Source organism: Oncorhynchus clarkii, chromosome 12, assembly GCF_045791955.1.
Source record: "Oncorhynchus clarkii lewisi isolate Uvic-CL-2024 chromosome 12, UVic_Ocla_1.0, whole genome shotgun sequence".
Taxonomy (NCBI): Eukaryota; Metazoa; Chordata; class Actinopteri; order Salmoniformes; family Salmonidae; genus Oncorhynchus; species Oncorhynchus clarkii.
In genome coordinates this window covers 90,452,987-90,468,235 of record NC_092158.1, presented here as the reverse complement: position 1 = coordinate 90,468,235, position 15,249 = coordinate 90,452,987, and the positions used below count along the sequence as shown (strand labels likewise).

General features: G+C 43.1%; 2 protein-coding genes across 2 annotated transcripts in view; one reads left to right on the top strand and one right to left on the bottom strand.

Moving 5' to 3' along the window:
* Nucleotides 1-11,693, bottom strand: part of LOC139421611 (sodium-dependent neutral amino acid transporter B(0)AT2-like) — a 30,355-nt gene extending 18,662 nt beyond the window's left edge. The window contains exons 1-2 of the mRNA XM_071172669.1: nt 11,433-11,693; nt 6,863-7,103 (exon numbers count right to left, since the gene is read on the bottom strand). Of these exons, the coding sequence (XP_071028770.1) occupies nt 6,863-7,103; nt 11,433-11,435 (244 nt within the window). The 5' untranslated portion in view covers nt 11,436-11,693. The remainder of the gene's footprint in view (nt 1-6,862; nt 7,104-11,432) is intronic.
* LOC139421616 (epidermal growth factor receptor kinase substrate 8-like protein 1) overlaps nt 8,769-15,249 on the top strand; it is a 34,514-nt gene continuing 28,033 nt past the window's right edge. Inside the window, exon 1 of the mRNA XM_071172679.1 lies at nt 8,769-8,789. The gene's annotated coding sequence lies outside the window, so the exon portion shown is untranslated. The remainder of the gene's footprint in view (nt 8,790-15,249) is intronic.

Below are 15,249 nucleotides of genomic sequence, written 5' to 3'. Positions count from 1 at the left end.
AAGAGAGAGAGAGAGAGAGAGTGAATGGGGTTAGACAGAGAACAGATGGAAAAACACGAGTGAAGGAGACAGGGGAGGGAGAGATAAAACATTGGAATAAAGTAGAGAGTAAGAGAGAGAGGGAGAGAGGGAGGGAGGGGGGGGGGCGAGTTAGAGAGAAAGAAACCTACTTCTTCAAAAAGTATCTGATAGTGATGGTTCTAGTCCCACAGCATGAAGTCTGAAAGTGATGGTTCTAGTCCCACAGCATGAAGTCTGAAAGTGATGGTTCTAGTCCCCCAGCATGAAGTCTGAAAGTGATGGTTCTAGTCCCACAGCATGAAGTCTGAAAGTGATTGGTTCTAGTCCCACAGCATGAAGTCTGAAAGTGATGGTTCTAGTCCCACAGCATGAAGTCTGATAGTGATGGTTATAGTCCCACAGCATGAAGTCTGAAAGTGATTGGTTCTAGTCCCACAGCATGAAGTCTGAAAGTGATGGTTCTAGTCCCACAGCATAAAGTCTGAAAGTGATGGTTCTAGTCCCACAGCATGAAGTCTGAAAGTGATGGTTCTAGTCCCACAGCATGAAGTCTGAAAGTGATTGGTTCTAGTCCCACAGCATGAAGTCTGATAGTGATGGTTCTAGTCCCACAGCATGAAGTCTGAAAGTGATTGGTTGTAGTCCCACAGCATGAAGTCTGAAAGTGATGGTTCTAGTCCCACAGCATGAAGTCTGATAGTGATGGTTCTAGTCCCACAGCATGAAGTCTGAAAGTGATGGTTCTAGTCCCACAGCATGAAGTCTGAAAGTGATGGTTCTAGTCCCACAGCATGAAGTCTGAAAGTGATGGTTCTAGTCCCACAGCATGAAGTCTGAAAGTGATGGTTCTAGTCCCACAGCATGAAGTCTGATAGTGATGGTTCTAGTCCCACAGCATGAAGTCTGAAAGTGATGGTTCTAGTCCCACAGCATCAAGTCTGAAAGTGATGGTTCTAGTCCCACAGCATGAAGTCTGATAGTGATGGTTCTAGTCCCACAGCATGACGTCTGAAAGTGATGGTTCTAGTCCCACAGCATCAAGTCTGAAAGTGATGGTTCTAGTCCCACAGCATGAAGTCTGAAAGTGATGGTTCTAGTCCCACAGCATGAAGTCTGAAAGTGATGGTTCTAGTCCCACAGCATGAAGTCTGAAAGTGATGGTTCTAGTCCCACAGCATGAAGTCTGAAAGTGATGGTTCTAGTCCCACAGCATGAAGTCTGAAAGTGATGGTTCTAGTCCCACAGCATAAAGACTGAAAGTTATAGTTCTAGTCCCAAAGCATGAAGTCTGAAACTGATGGTTCTAGTCCCACAGCATGAAGTCTGAAAGTGATGGTTCTAGTCCCACAGCATGAAGTCTGAAAGTGATGGTTCTAGTCCCACAGCATGAAGTCTGAAAGTGATGGTTCTAGTCCCACAGCATGAAGTCTGAAAGTGATGGTTCTAGTCCCACAGCATGAAGTCTGAAAGTGATGGTTCTAGTCCCACAGCATGAAGTCTGAAAGTGATGGTTCTAGTCCCACAGCATGAAGTCTGAAAGTGATGGTTCTAGTCCCACAGCATAAAGTCTGAAAGTGATGGTTCTAGTCCCACAGCATGAAGTCTGAAAGTGATGGTTCTAGTCCCACAGCATGAAGTCTGAAAGTGATGGTTCTAGTCCCACAGCATGAAGTCTGAAAGTGATGGTTCTAGTCCCACAGCATGAAGTCTGATAGTGATGGTTCTAGTCCCACAGCCTGAAGTCTGAAAGTGATGGTTCTAGTCCCACAGCATGAAGTCTGATAGTGATGGTTCTAGTCCCACAGCATGAAGTCTGAAAGTGATGGTTCTAGTCCCACAGCATGAAGTCTGAAAGTGATGGTTCTAGTCCCACAGCATGAAGTCTGATAGTGATGGTTCTAGTCCCACAGCATGAAGTCTGAAAGTGATGGTTCTAGTCCCACAGCATGAAGTCTGATAGTGATGGTTCTAGTCCCACAGCATGAAGTCTGAAAGTGATGGTTCTAGTCCCACAGCATGAAGTCTGATAGTGATGGTTCTAGTCCCACAGCATGAAGTCTGAAAGTGATGGTTCTAGTCCCACAGCATCAAGTCTGATAGTGATGGTTCTAGTCCCACAGCATGAAGTCTGAAAGTGATGGTTATAGTCCCACAGCATAAAGTCTGAAAGTGATGGTTCTAGTCCCCCAGCATGAAGTCTGAAAGTGATGGTTCTAGTCCCACAGCATGAAGTCTGAAAGTGATGGTTCTAGTCCCCCAGCATGAAGTCTGAAAGTGATGGTTCTAGTCCCACAGCATGAAGTCTGAAAGTGATGGTTCTAGTCCCACAGCATGAAGTCTGAAAGTGATGGTTCTAGTCCCACAGCATGAAGTCTGATAGTGATGGTTCTAGTCCCACAGCCTGAAGTCTGAAAGTGATGGTTCTAGTCCCACAGCATGAAGTCTGAAAGTGATGGTTCTAGTCCCACAGCATGAAGTCTGAAAGTGATGGTTCTAGTCCCACAGCATGAAGTCTGATAGTGATGGTTCTAGTCCCACAGCATGAAGTCTGAAAGTGATGGTTCTAGTCCCACAGCATGAAGTCTGATAGTGATGGTTCTAGTCCCACAGCATGAAGTCTGAAAGTGATGGTTCTAGTCCCACAGCATCAAGTCTGATAGTGATGGTTCTAGTCCCACAGCATGAAGTCTGAAAGTGATGGTTATAGTCCCACAGCATAAAGTCTGAAAGTGATGGTTCTAGTCCCCCAGCATGAAGTCTGAAAGTGATGGTTCTAGTCCCACAGCATGAAGTCTGAAAGTGATGGTTCTAGTCCCCCAGCATGAAGTCTGAAAGTGATGGTTCTAGTCCCACAGCATGAAGTCTGAAAGTGATTGGTTCTAGTCCCGCAGCATGAAGTCTGATAGTGATGGTTCTAGTCCCACAGCATAAAGTCTGAAAGTGATGGTTCTAGTCCCACAGCATGAAGTCTGAAAGTGATGGTTCTAGTCCCACAGCATGAAGTCTGAAAGTGATGGTTCTAGTCCCACAGCATGAAGTCTGAAAGTGATGGTTCTAGTCCCACAGCATGAAGTCTGAAAGTGATGGTTCTAGTCCCACAGCATAAAGTCTGAAAGTGATGGTTCTAGTCCCACAGCATGAAGTCTGAAAGTGATGGTTCTAGTCCCACAGCATGAAGTCTGAAAGTGATGGTTCTAGTCCCACAGCATGAAGTCTGAAAGTGATGGTTCTAGTCCCACAGCATAAAGTCTGAAAGTGATGGTTCTAGTCCCCCAGCATAAAGTCTGAAAGTGATGGTTCTAGTCCCACAGCATAAAGTCTGAAAGTGATGGTTCTAGTCCCACAGCATGAAGTCTGAAAGTGATGGTTCTAGTCCCCCAGCATGAAGTCTGAAAGTGATGGTTCTAGTCCCCCAGCATAAAGTCTGAAAGTGATGGTTCTAGTCCCACAGCATGAAGTCTGAAAGTGATGGTTCTAGTCCCACAGCATGAAGTCTGAAAGTGATGGTTCTAGTCCCACAGCATAAAGTCTGAAAGTGATGGTTCTAGTCCCACAGCATGAAGTCTGAAAGTGATGGTTCTAGTCCCACAGCATGAAGTCTGAAAGTGATGGTTCTAGTCCCACAGCATGAAGTCTGAAAGTGATGGTTCTAGTCCCACAGCATGAAGTCTGAAAGTGATGGTTCTAGTCCCACAGCATGAAGTCTGAAAGTGATGGTTCTAGTCCCACAGCATGAAGTCTGAAAGTGATGGTTCTAGTCCCCCAGCATGAAGTCTGAAAGTGATGGTTCTAGTCCCACAGCATAAAGTCTGAAAATGATGGTTCTAGTCCCGCAGCATAAAGTCTGAAAGTGATGGTTCTAGTCCCGCAGCAGAAAGTCTGAAAGTGATGGTTCTAGTCCCGCAGCATGAAGTCTGAAAGTGATGGTTCTAGTCCCCCAGCATAAAGTCTGAAAGTGATGGTTCTAGTCCCCCAGCATAAAGTCTGAAAGTGATGGTTCTAGTCCCACAGCATTAAGTCTGAAAGTGATGGTTATAGTCCCACAGCATGAAGTCTGATAGTGATGGTCCTAGTCCCACAGCATAAAGTCTGATAGTGATGGTCCTAGTCCCACATAATAAGGACTGAAAGTGCTGGTTGTAATAATAATTAGTGATAAAACGTTTGTTGATTAATTTATTGTGTATTGTGTATCTAGTGGTTAGAGCATTGGGCTAGTAACCGAAAGGTTGCTGGATCAAATCCCCGAGCTGACAAGGTAAAAATCTGTTGTTCTGCCCCTGAGCGTGTCATTTTTTTTTGTATTTTATTAGGATCCCCATTAGCTGTTGCAAAAGCAGCAGCTACTCTTCCTGAGGTCCACACAAAACATGAAATATAATACAGAATGACATAATACAGAACATTAATAGATAAGAACAGCTCAAGGACAGAACAACATACATTTTTTTAAAGACACATTGATACGTAGCCTACATATCAATGCATACACACACACTATCTAGGTCAAACAGGAGAGAGGCGTTGTGCCGTGAGGTTTTGCTTTATCTGTTTTTTTAAACCAGGTTTGATGTTTATTTGATCAATATAAGATGGAAGTTCCATGCAGTAAGGGCTCTATATAATACTGTAGGCTTTCTTGAATATGGGGACTGTGAAAAGACCCCTTTTGTGGCATGTCTGGTGGGATAAGTGTGTGTGTCAAAGCTGTGTGTAAGATGACTATGCAAACAATTTGGGATGTTGACTATGCAAACAATGTTTGTTATAAAAAGAAGAAGTGATGCAGTCAGTCTCTCCTCAACTCTTAGCCAAGAGAAACTGGCAGCATAGCATTTATATCAGCCCTCTAATTACAATTAAGAGCAAAATGTGCCGCTCTGTTCTGGGCCAGCTGCAGCTTAACTAGGTTTTTCCTTGCAGTACTGGACCAAATGACTGGACAATAATCAAGATTAGACAAAACTAGAGCCTGCAGAACTTGCTTTTTGGAGTGTGGTGTCAAAAAAAGCAGAGCATCTCTTTATTACGACTAGACCTCTCCCCATCTTTACAACCATTGAATCTATATGTCTTGACCATGACAGTTTACAATCTAAGGTAACGCCAAGTAATTTAGTCTCCTCAACTTGTTCAACAGCCACACCATTCATTACCAGAATCAGCTGAGGTCTAGCACTTAAGGAATGATTTGTACCAAATACAATGCTCTTAGTTTTAGAGATGTTCAGGACCAGAACAAACAGACAGCAACTCTTTATTAAGGATTTCAGTGAATTCATTAGCTGTGGTTGCTGATGCATATATAGTTGAATCATCAGTATACATGGACACACATGCTTTGTTTAATGTCAATGGCAGGTCATTGGTAAAAATAGAAAAGAGTAGAGGGCCTAGAGAGCTGCCCTGCGGTATACCACACTTTACATATTTGACATTAGAGAAGATTCCATTAAAGAAAACCCATTGAATTCTATTAGATAGATTGCCATATCGTGGATTCAGAGCTGAGGTTGAAAAGCCATAACACATACATTTTTTCAACAACAGGTTATGGTCAATAATATCAAAGGCTGCACTGAAATCTACAGCTCCCACAATATTATTATTATCAATTTCTTTCAACCAATCATCATTCATTTGTGTCAGTGCAGTACATGTTGAGTGCCCTTCTCTATAAGCATGCTGAAAGTCTGTTGTTAATTTGTTTACAGAGAAATAGCATTGTATTTCATCAAACACAATTTTTTCCAACAGTTTGCTAAGATCTGGCAGCAAGCCTATAGGTCTGCTGTTAGAACCAGTAAAGGCTGCTTTACCACTCTTGGGTAGCGGAATGACTTTGGCTTCCCTCCAGGGAAAGACTTTCCTCTAGACTCAGATTAAAGATCTGACAGATAGGAGTGGATATAGAGTCAGCTACCATCCTCAGTAGGAGTGGCTATAGAGTCAGCTACCATCCTCAGTAGGAGTGGCTATAGAGTCAGCTACCATCCTCAGTAGGAGTGGCTATAGAGTCAGCTACCATCCTCAGTAGGAGTGGCTATAGAGTCAGCTACCATCCTCAGTAGGAGTGGCTATAGAGTCAGCTACCATCCTCAGTAGGAGTGGCTATAGAGTCAGCTACCATCCTCAGTAGGAGTGGCTATAGAGTCAGCTAGCATCCTCAGTAGGAGTAGATATAGAGTCAGCTACCATCCTCAGTAGTTGTGGCTATAGAGTCAGCTACCATCCTCAGTAGGAGTGGCTATGGAGTCAGCTACCATCCTCAGTAGCTTTCCATCTAAGTTGTCAATGCCAGGAGATTTGTCATTATTGATCGATAACAATAATTTCCCCACCTCTCCCACACTAACTTTACAAAATTCAAACTAAGTTAACCAACTGTTCCCTGGGCAACAAAGACGTGGATGTCACATTTCAGTTGAATGCAGTCAGTTGTACAACTGACTAGGAATCCCCCCCTTTCCCCCTTTATTTGTGTATTTATGTCAAATATGTCAAATAATTCAGGAGTAGCTGCTGAAAGGGTTCTTCGGCTGTCCACATAGAAGAACCCTTTGAAGAACCCTTTGAAGAACCCTTTGAAGAACCCTTTTTGGTTCGAGGTTGAACTTTTAGGTTTCATGTAGAACCTTTTAGGTTTCATGTAGAACCCTTTCCACAGAGGCTTCTACATGGAACCTAAAAGGGTTCTCCTATGGAGACAGCCAAAGAACCCTTTTGGAACCCTTTTTTTCTAAGAGTGCATGTAAAGTTGCCTTATGGAATTTGAAATATACCATTCTCTCCCTCTCCCTCTCACTCCCTTTCTCACTCTCCCTCTCAGGGTGAAACTCACCTCCTCCGTTCTGATGGCAGAGGTAGGGGAACCTCCATACGTTCCCCAAGCCCACGCTGAAGCCCACCTGAGCCAGTACATACTGCAGCTTGCTGTCCCACGCCGGGCGGTCGTCTGCATCCCCAGACGACGCCACGCCCCCGGAGGTCCCCTGCACTCCCAAGTCCAGGAGCTCCGCCTCCGACCGACTCTCTCCCATCCTAGTGCCCTCCTCATCGCTAGGCAATGGAGGCTTCTCCATCTAGACAAAGGAAACGAAGAACAGGTGTCCCAATAGAGATAGGTGTGTGAGTGTGTGTGTTTGTGTGTGTGCCACATTGGTTTCTTTTTACATTTTACATTTGAGTCATTGAGCAGACACTTATCCAGAGCGACTAACATTATATATTATGTTAGCTGTTTGGGACAACCACATATCACAGTTGTATTAAGTAGATCTTCCCTCAGTAAAGAATCTATGAGAAAAGTCAGTGGTAGTGCAGGTGTTAGAGCAGGAAAGGCAAGGGGGGCTCTTCACAGGCCTGCTAGATATGTCTCATATTATATACAATAAACAGTCAATAGACAATAAACATGGGGCTTAATGTACAGGTTCTGATAGTGAGTGGGTGTCAATAGACTATAAACATGGGGCTTAATGTACAGGTTATGATAGTGAGTGGGTGTCAATAGACTATAAACATGGGGCTTAATGTACAGGTTCTGATAGTGAGTGGGTGTCAATAGACTATAAACATGGGGCTTAATGTACAGGTTCTGATAGTGAGTGGGTGTCAATAGACTATAAACATGGGGCTTAATGTACAGGTTCTGATAGTGAGTGGGTGTCAATAGACTATAAACATGGGGCTTAATGTACAGGTTCTGATAGTGAGGGGGTGTCAATAGACTATAAACATGGGGCTTAATGTACAGGTTCTGATAGTGAGTGGGTGTCAATAGACTATAAACATGGGGCTTAATGTACAGGTTTTGATAGTGAGTGGGTGTCAATAGACTATAAACATGGGGCTTAATGTACAGGTTCTGATAGTGAGGGGGTGTCAATAGACTATAAACATGGGGCTTAATGTACAGGTTCTGATAGTGAGGGGGTGTCAATAGTCTATAAACATGGGGCTTAATGTACAGGTTCTGATAGTGAGTGGGTGTCAATAGACTATAAACATGGGGCTTAATGTACAGGTTCTGATAGTGAGTGGGTGTCAATAGACTATAAACATGGGGCTTAATGTACAGGTTCTGATAGTGAGTGGGTGTCAATAGACTATAAACATGGGGCTTAATGTACAGGTTCTGATAGTGAGTGGGTGTCAATAGACTATAAACATGGGGCTTAATGTACAGGTTCTGATAGTGAGTGGGTGTCAATAGACTATAAACATGGGGCTTAATGTACAGGTTCTGATAGTGAGTGGGTGTCAATAGACTATAAACAAAGGTTGTTTCCCCACAGACTCTGTTATTTGTCTGGTACTTGTTTTTCACAGCTGGTGACTCGACGGGATTCAGTCCATCCATTTTATGTTACAGTATTAAATAGAAGCTGTTACAGTATCAAATGGAAGCTGTTAGAGTATCAAATAGAAGCTGTGGTCTCCCTCTGTTACCATGAGCAGCAGATATATCAACCATGATCTCTCTACCACTGCTCTGTGTTCTGGTGATAAAACCAACTGCCAACTGAACCCACCCTGGATTCTCCACACCGGGGAACCACATTTACACCACTAGTCTCCTGTCCAGGGGATGTACTTGAACATCAAGCTGCCTCATGCTACAGAAACAGGCTCCTATGAGGCGTTCTGACTCGCAGAGGCCAAGGCTTGTGCAAGGTTATTTACTATAGTGACCTCCTTGGCACAGGGGCACGGCTAGTATCAGCTGTAAGAGTGGAGAAGAACCTAGCTGCAGCCAGATAGAACAGGTAGTGTCTCTTACACGCACACGCACACGCACACACACACACACACACACACACACACACACACACACACACACACACACACACACACACACACACACACACACACACTTCATTGTAATGGCTGGAATGTAATTAATGAGACAGAGTCAAACATGTGGTTTCCATTGGGTAAATCTATTCTGACAAGTGTGACTCGAGGGTTACATTGGTTTACAGCAGGAGGAGGGGTATTGTAATGGATCCACACTACTACTGGCAGGAGTTACCACAGAGTCATTCTACTATGGGAATAGGGAAGCTATTTGGAGCACCTTACTAGATCTGCTCTGAGCTGATTGGTTTACAATAGCCAATACACTCTGGTTAAACTGGTAGATTGACTATTAGGCTACATTTACATTTTGGTAATTTAGCAGACACTCTTACAGACACTCTTACAGTTACATTCAGCTGAGTACATGAATATAGGTACACTAATCTATGTACATTCAGCTGGGTACGTTCAGCTGGCTACATTAATCTAGGTACATTCAGATGGGTACATTAATCTCGGTACATTCAGCTGGGTACATGCATCTAGGTACATTCAGCTTGGTTCCATCAGCTGGCTACATTAATCTAGGTACATTCAGATGGGTACCTTCAGCTGGGTACATTCATCTAGGTACATTCAGCTGGGTACATTCATCTACATCAGCTATCATCAGTCAGTGCTTAGTAAGAGAGGACAGGTATAGACAAGACTATAGGTTGTATACTGATTTAGAGTCTTTTTAGTTGTTGTTGTCATCGTTGTTGTTGCTGCTGTTTTTTGAGGGTCCATTTTGTTGTTGAGACTCTCATGTTGATGTTGCTCATTTCAATTTAGCCTCTCAAGGAGGTATTGCAGGAGTAGTCCTAAACAGGTTAGACTTTAGTACTCAACTCCAAACAGCTTTGTCATTCACTCTTTCAACACATCACCCCTTTTGACTCCTCTAGTTCTCTGTCTTTCTTCTCTCTCTCTCTCTCTCTGCCTCTCTCTCTGCCTCTCTCTAAATATAGCTCACCTCTAATTCTACCTCTTCACCCCTAACCCTCTGCCCCCCATAGTGGTTCAGTGTCCAGAGTTGTTTTGAGCTACTGGTCGGTGAAACACTGTGTCTGTGAAGAGAGAACATGGAGTCCATGGTCATTTTGGGCTATTTAAAAAAAAATATATATATTTAACCTTTATTTAACTAGGCTACTGGTCAGTGAAACACTATCAGTAAAGAGAGAACATGGCGTCCCAGAGAGCCACACACACCCAAAGTGTTATGTTAAATAAATACACACCCAACACTTGATTTGTAAAAAAACTAACTGTGTGTAAACAGCGATTCTCAGACTGGGTCATAATAAACCCCACGCCTCCGGTCAATAACTCAGTTGCAGTTACATGAATGTATTTGTAAGTGAGAGAAATCTGAATGAAATAATATTACATAACGTTTTGTTTGACAATACTTTTGACCAGAGCCCTATGGGACAAACTAACACTACAGGTACATTGTAATGGAGATTATATGCTAACTAAACTCACCAGTGCATCATAATCCTGTGGATCTATTGTAACTGTATAATGTGTTATAATGAGAACGGAACTTTACTAGCATGTGGTTGTTTACCTTCTAGTTCAATATGCAAAGTGCATCGCAGCAAGATCCATCCACAGAGTGAATGTCAGTGATCCACAGACAATGGCACTGTGAAAACCCTACACTGGTTGAAATACTATTTATTATGTTGCAGTAAGTAACATATTTCCAACCTCAACAGAAACCCTGTACATGTTTAGATTTGGCAAGACACTTGGAACAGACACACAGACAAAGACGGACACAGACCAAGATGTGTGTACGATTTTCTGTTGTCTAAGAATATTTCCCAGTCCATTTTCTTTTCAGAACATGGAAATGTCTCTTTTTACTTCCAACCCAAACGAAAAACGAAGTGTTTCTTTCCAGCCTTAACAAAGTACTTTCCAAAATGAGTTTGGGTACTGGCTCTTCAAGTCACCTTGGGAACAGCATTGTTTGGCGTAAACTCTGATCTTTGTCGGGTTATAAAAAGGTTGCTAGCCTACTTATTTCTCTGATGAGGTCCTATAGTCCTACACTTTCGCTACACAGAAAACAGTTTATAGGTTGAGACAAACTGACAACAATGTAAAAATGTACATTTAAAAAATCCTTCATCCATATCATTTGAAATGAGGTCAGGGCATTACCATAGAAATAGGACAGAATAAATGAATTATAATTACATGAATATTACACAAATATTACTACCCCGAAGTGAAAAGAAACAAACTGAATTGCTGCCAATCGGGCTATTCCATAAGTAATAGTACACATTTTTCAAGTGAGAAAATAACCCACACGCAATCGGCAGTAAACGAAAAACAATTAGGCTATTTACTGAACATTTTAAAAGATGTAAAAGGGTAGACAAAGGTCGCTATGTAGTCATGATGCCATTAAGGTTAGAACGCAAGGAAGAGGGGGGTTCTGTGTAAAAGAAAAGACGCTTTTAAAACCAAGTCTCACTTGCAAACAGCGCATGAGTGCATCAACCTAACAAGATATTCAATAACGTTCTCAGTGGTAATATTGAACATACCATGGTGTGCCCTCTACGTCGCGCTGTGCACTTGGGGGAGTAGTCTCTGACGTCGGACAACTTCTCACTGCCAGTCTTGGTCCGTTACCCCAGCAGAACGAGAACCTTGTCTTGTCTCTAAATTACGTCTGGGTTGACGCAAATAATAACGAAGGGTTCTCTGGAGCGCTCAACTTGATCATTGCTATTCGGAATCCTATACAAAACTTCACAGGCGCCACGTTGTAGCACTGTAAGAAGCATGATCTGTCGTCTTGCCAAGATATCAAGAAGACCAACTCCCTTCGTCTTTTGATTGGCTCTGGTCTCCCTTCACAGTCCCTCCCTTCACAGCCCCCTATAATATTACAAAATACACACAGGGCCGATATCAGTGGTTCGCTTGAGATTGGTTTCTTTAGTTAGCTGCATGTTGACCGAAGTGTTTGAATTACATGCCACAAATGCGCAACAAATTGCAATTCGGTGTAAAGTAATTTTCATGTCAAGTGTCCTTTTTTAGGAACTGTAGGAGAGACAACCGTTGTAAGCCTAGTGCATGACTATAAACAATCAATTCAGCTTTAAAAGATAATCACTCTATTTTTTATTCATTAGAACATATCTTATTCATTAGGCAGCGTCGACGTGACAGCGTTAATCTGAAATTGTTACTGTGTCTTTAGGTATTTAAGACCCTGCCTACTTTATATACTTAGTTTTTGACTTACTCTTAGTGTTAAATGAACTCTTCACAAGTAGCACTATTGAATGTTGAATGACATTCCAATAGTGGAATTCGACTGGTCAGTTCATATGTAATAACTTTATCCACAGTGGGGAGCTCTAAGTTAACACATGGTATTTCATGAGCTCATCCTGAAAACACACACACGCACATGCACACACACACACACACACACACACACACACACACACACACACACACACACACACACACACACACACACACACACACACACACACACACAAATGGGTGTCCGGAGTGTGTTTTGACTTTTTAAAACCTTTTTTTATTAGTTAAGCTACAGAGAGCTTTACACCTGCCCAAAGGGGGAGGATGAGATAGGATATGATTTACCCCCCCCCCCCCCCTCCCCCGTGCGAAAAACCCGGCAGCATTGCAGTTCTTGACACAAACCGATGCGCCTGGCAGCTACTACCGTACCCTGTTCAAAGGCACTTAAATATTTTGTCCACTCTCTGAATGGAACACCTACACAATACACATCTCAATTGTTGCAAGGCTTAAACATCCTTCTTTAACGTGTCTCCTCCTCTTCATCTACACTGATTGAAGTGGATTTAACAAGTGACGTCAATAAGGGATCACAGCTTTCGCCTGAATTCACCTGGTCAGTTTATGTCATGGAAAGAGCAGGTGTTCATAATGTTTTGTACACTCAGTGTATTTTATTGTCCCAAGGGAGAATTTGTCTTGGACAATTAAAAATGACTGCTACTTCTACATAGAATACATAAATAGATAGAATTAAATCTTACAGAACATAGTAACATCACCATCCATCCTCCTCTCTACCCACACAATAACATCACCATCCATCCTCTTCTCTACCCACACAATAACATCACCATCCATCCTCCTCTCTACCCACACAATAACATCACCATCCATCCTCCTCTCTACCCACATAATGACATCACCATCCATCCTCCTCTCTACCCACACAATAACATCACCATCCATCCTCCTCTCTACCCACATAATGACATCACCATCCATCCTCCTCTCTACCCACACAATAACATCACCATCCATCCTCCTCTCTACCCACATAATGACATCACCATCCATCCTCCTCTCTATCCACACAATAACATCACCATCCATCCTCCTCTCTATCCACACAATAACATCACCATCCATCCTCCTCTCTATCCACATAATAACATCACCATCCATCCTCCTCTCTACCCACATAATGACATCACCATCCATCCTCCTCTCTACCCACACAATAACATCACCATCCATCCTCCTCTCTACCCACACAATAACATCACCATCCATCCTCCTCTCTACCCACACAATAACATCACCATCCATCCTCCTCTCTACCCACACAATAACATCACCATCCATCCTCCTCTCTACCCACATAATGACATCACCATCCATCCTCCTCTCTACCCACACAATAACATCACCATCCATCCTCCTCTCTACCCACACAATAACATCACCATCCATCCTCCTCTCTACCCACATAATGACATCACCATCCATCCTCCTCTCTATCCACACAATAACATCACCATCCATCCTCCTCTCTACCCACACAATAACATCACCATCCATCCTCCTCTCTATCCACATAATAACATCACCATCCATCCTCCTCTCTACCCACATAATGACATCACCATCCATCCTCCTCTCTACCCACACAATAACATCACCATCCATCCTCCTCTCTACCCACATAATAACATCACCATCCATCCTCCTCTCTACCCACATAATGACATCACCATCCATCCTCCTCTCTACCCACACAATAACATCACCATCCATCCTCCTCTCTACCCACACAATAACATCACCATCCATCCTCCTCTCTACCCACACAATAACATCACCATCCATCCTCCTCTCTATCCACATAATGACATCACCATCCATCCTCCTCTCTATCCACATAATAACATCACCATCCATCCTCCTCTCTATCCACACAATAACATCACCATCCATCCTCCTCTCTACCCACATAATAACATCACCATCCATCCTCCTCTCTATCCACACAATGACATCACCATCCATCCTCCTCTCTACCCACACAATAACATCACCATCCATCCTCCTCTCTACCCACACAATAACATCACCATCCATCCTCCTCTCTACCCACATAATGACATCACCATCCATCCTCCTCTCTATCCACACAATAACATCACCATCCATCCTCCTCTCTATCCACACAATAACATCACCATCCATCCTCCTCTCTATCCACATAATAACATCACCATCCATCCTCCTCTCTACCCACATAATGACATCACCATCCATCCTCCTCTCTACCCACACAATAACATCACCATCCATCCTCCTCTCTACCCACACAATAACATCACCATCCATCCTCCTCTCTACCCACACAATAACATCACCATCCATCCTCCTCTCTACCCACACAATAACATCACCATCCATCCTCCTCTCTACCCACATAATAAGTTAATTAGTTCATGCCAAGGTAAGGCTGTGAGTTGGTAGCACCACGACTGGCTAAGCTCCAGTTCCACTGTTGTCATCCTTATGTACCACTAGACTCCAAAACCAAAACCATATGGTCTGGTTACCACTAGACTCCAAAACCAAAACCATATGGTCTGGTTACCACTAGACTCCAATACCAAAACCATATGGTCTGGTTACCACTAGACTCCAATACCAAAACCATATGGTCTGGTTACCACTAGGCTCCCTTACCAAAACCATATGGTCTGGTTACCACTAGACTCCAATACCAAAACCATATGGTCTGGTTACCACTAGACTCCAAAACCAAAACCATATGGTCTAGTTACCACTAGACTCCAATACCAAAACCATATGGTCTGGTTACCACTAGACTCCAATACCAAAACCATATGGTCTGGTTACCACTAGGCTCCCTTACCAAAACCATATGGTCTGGTTACCACTAGACTCCAATACCAAAACCATATGGTCTGGTTACCACTAGGCTCCCTTACCAAAACCATATGGTCTGGTTACCACTAGATTCCAATACCAAAACCATATGGTCTGGTTACCACTAGGCTCCCTTACCAAAACCATATG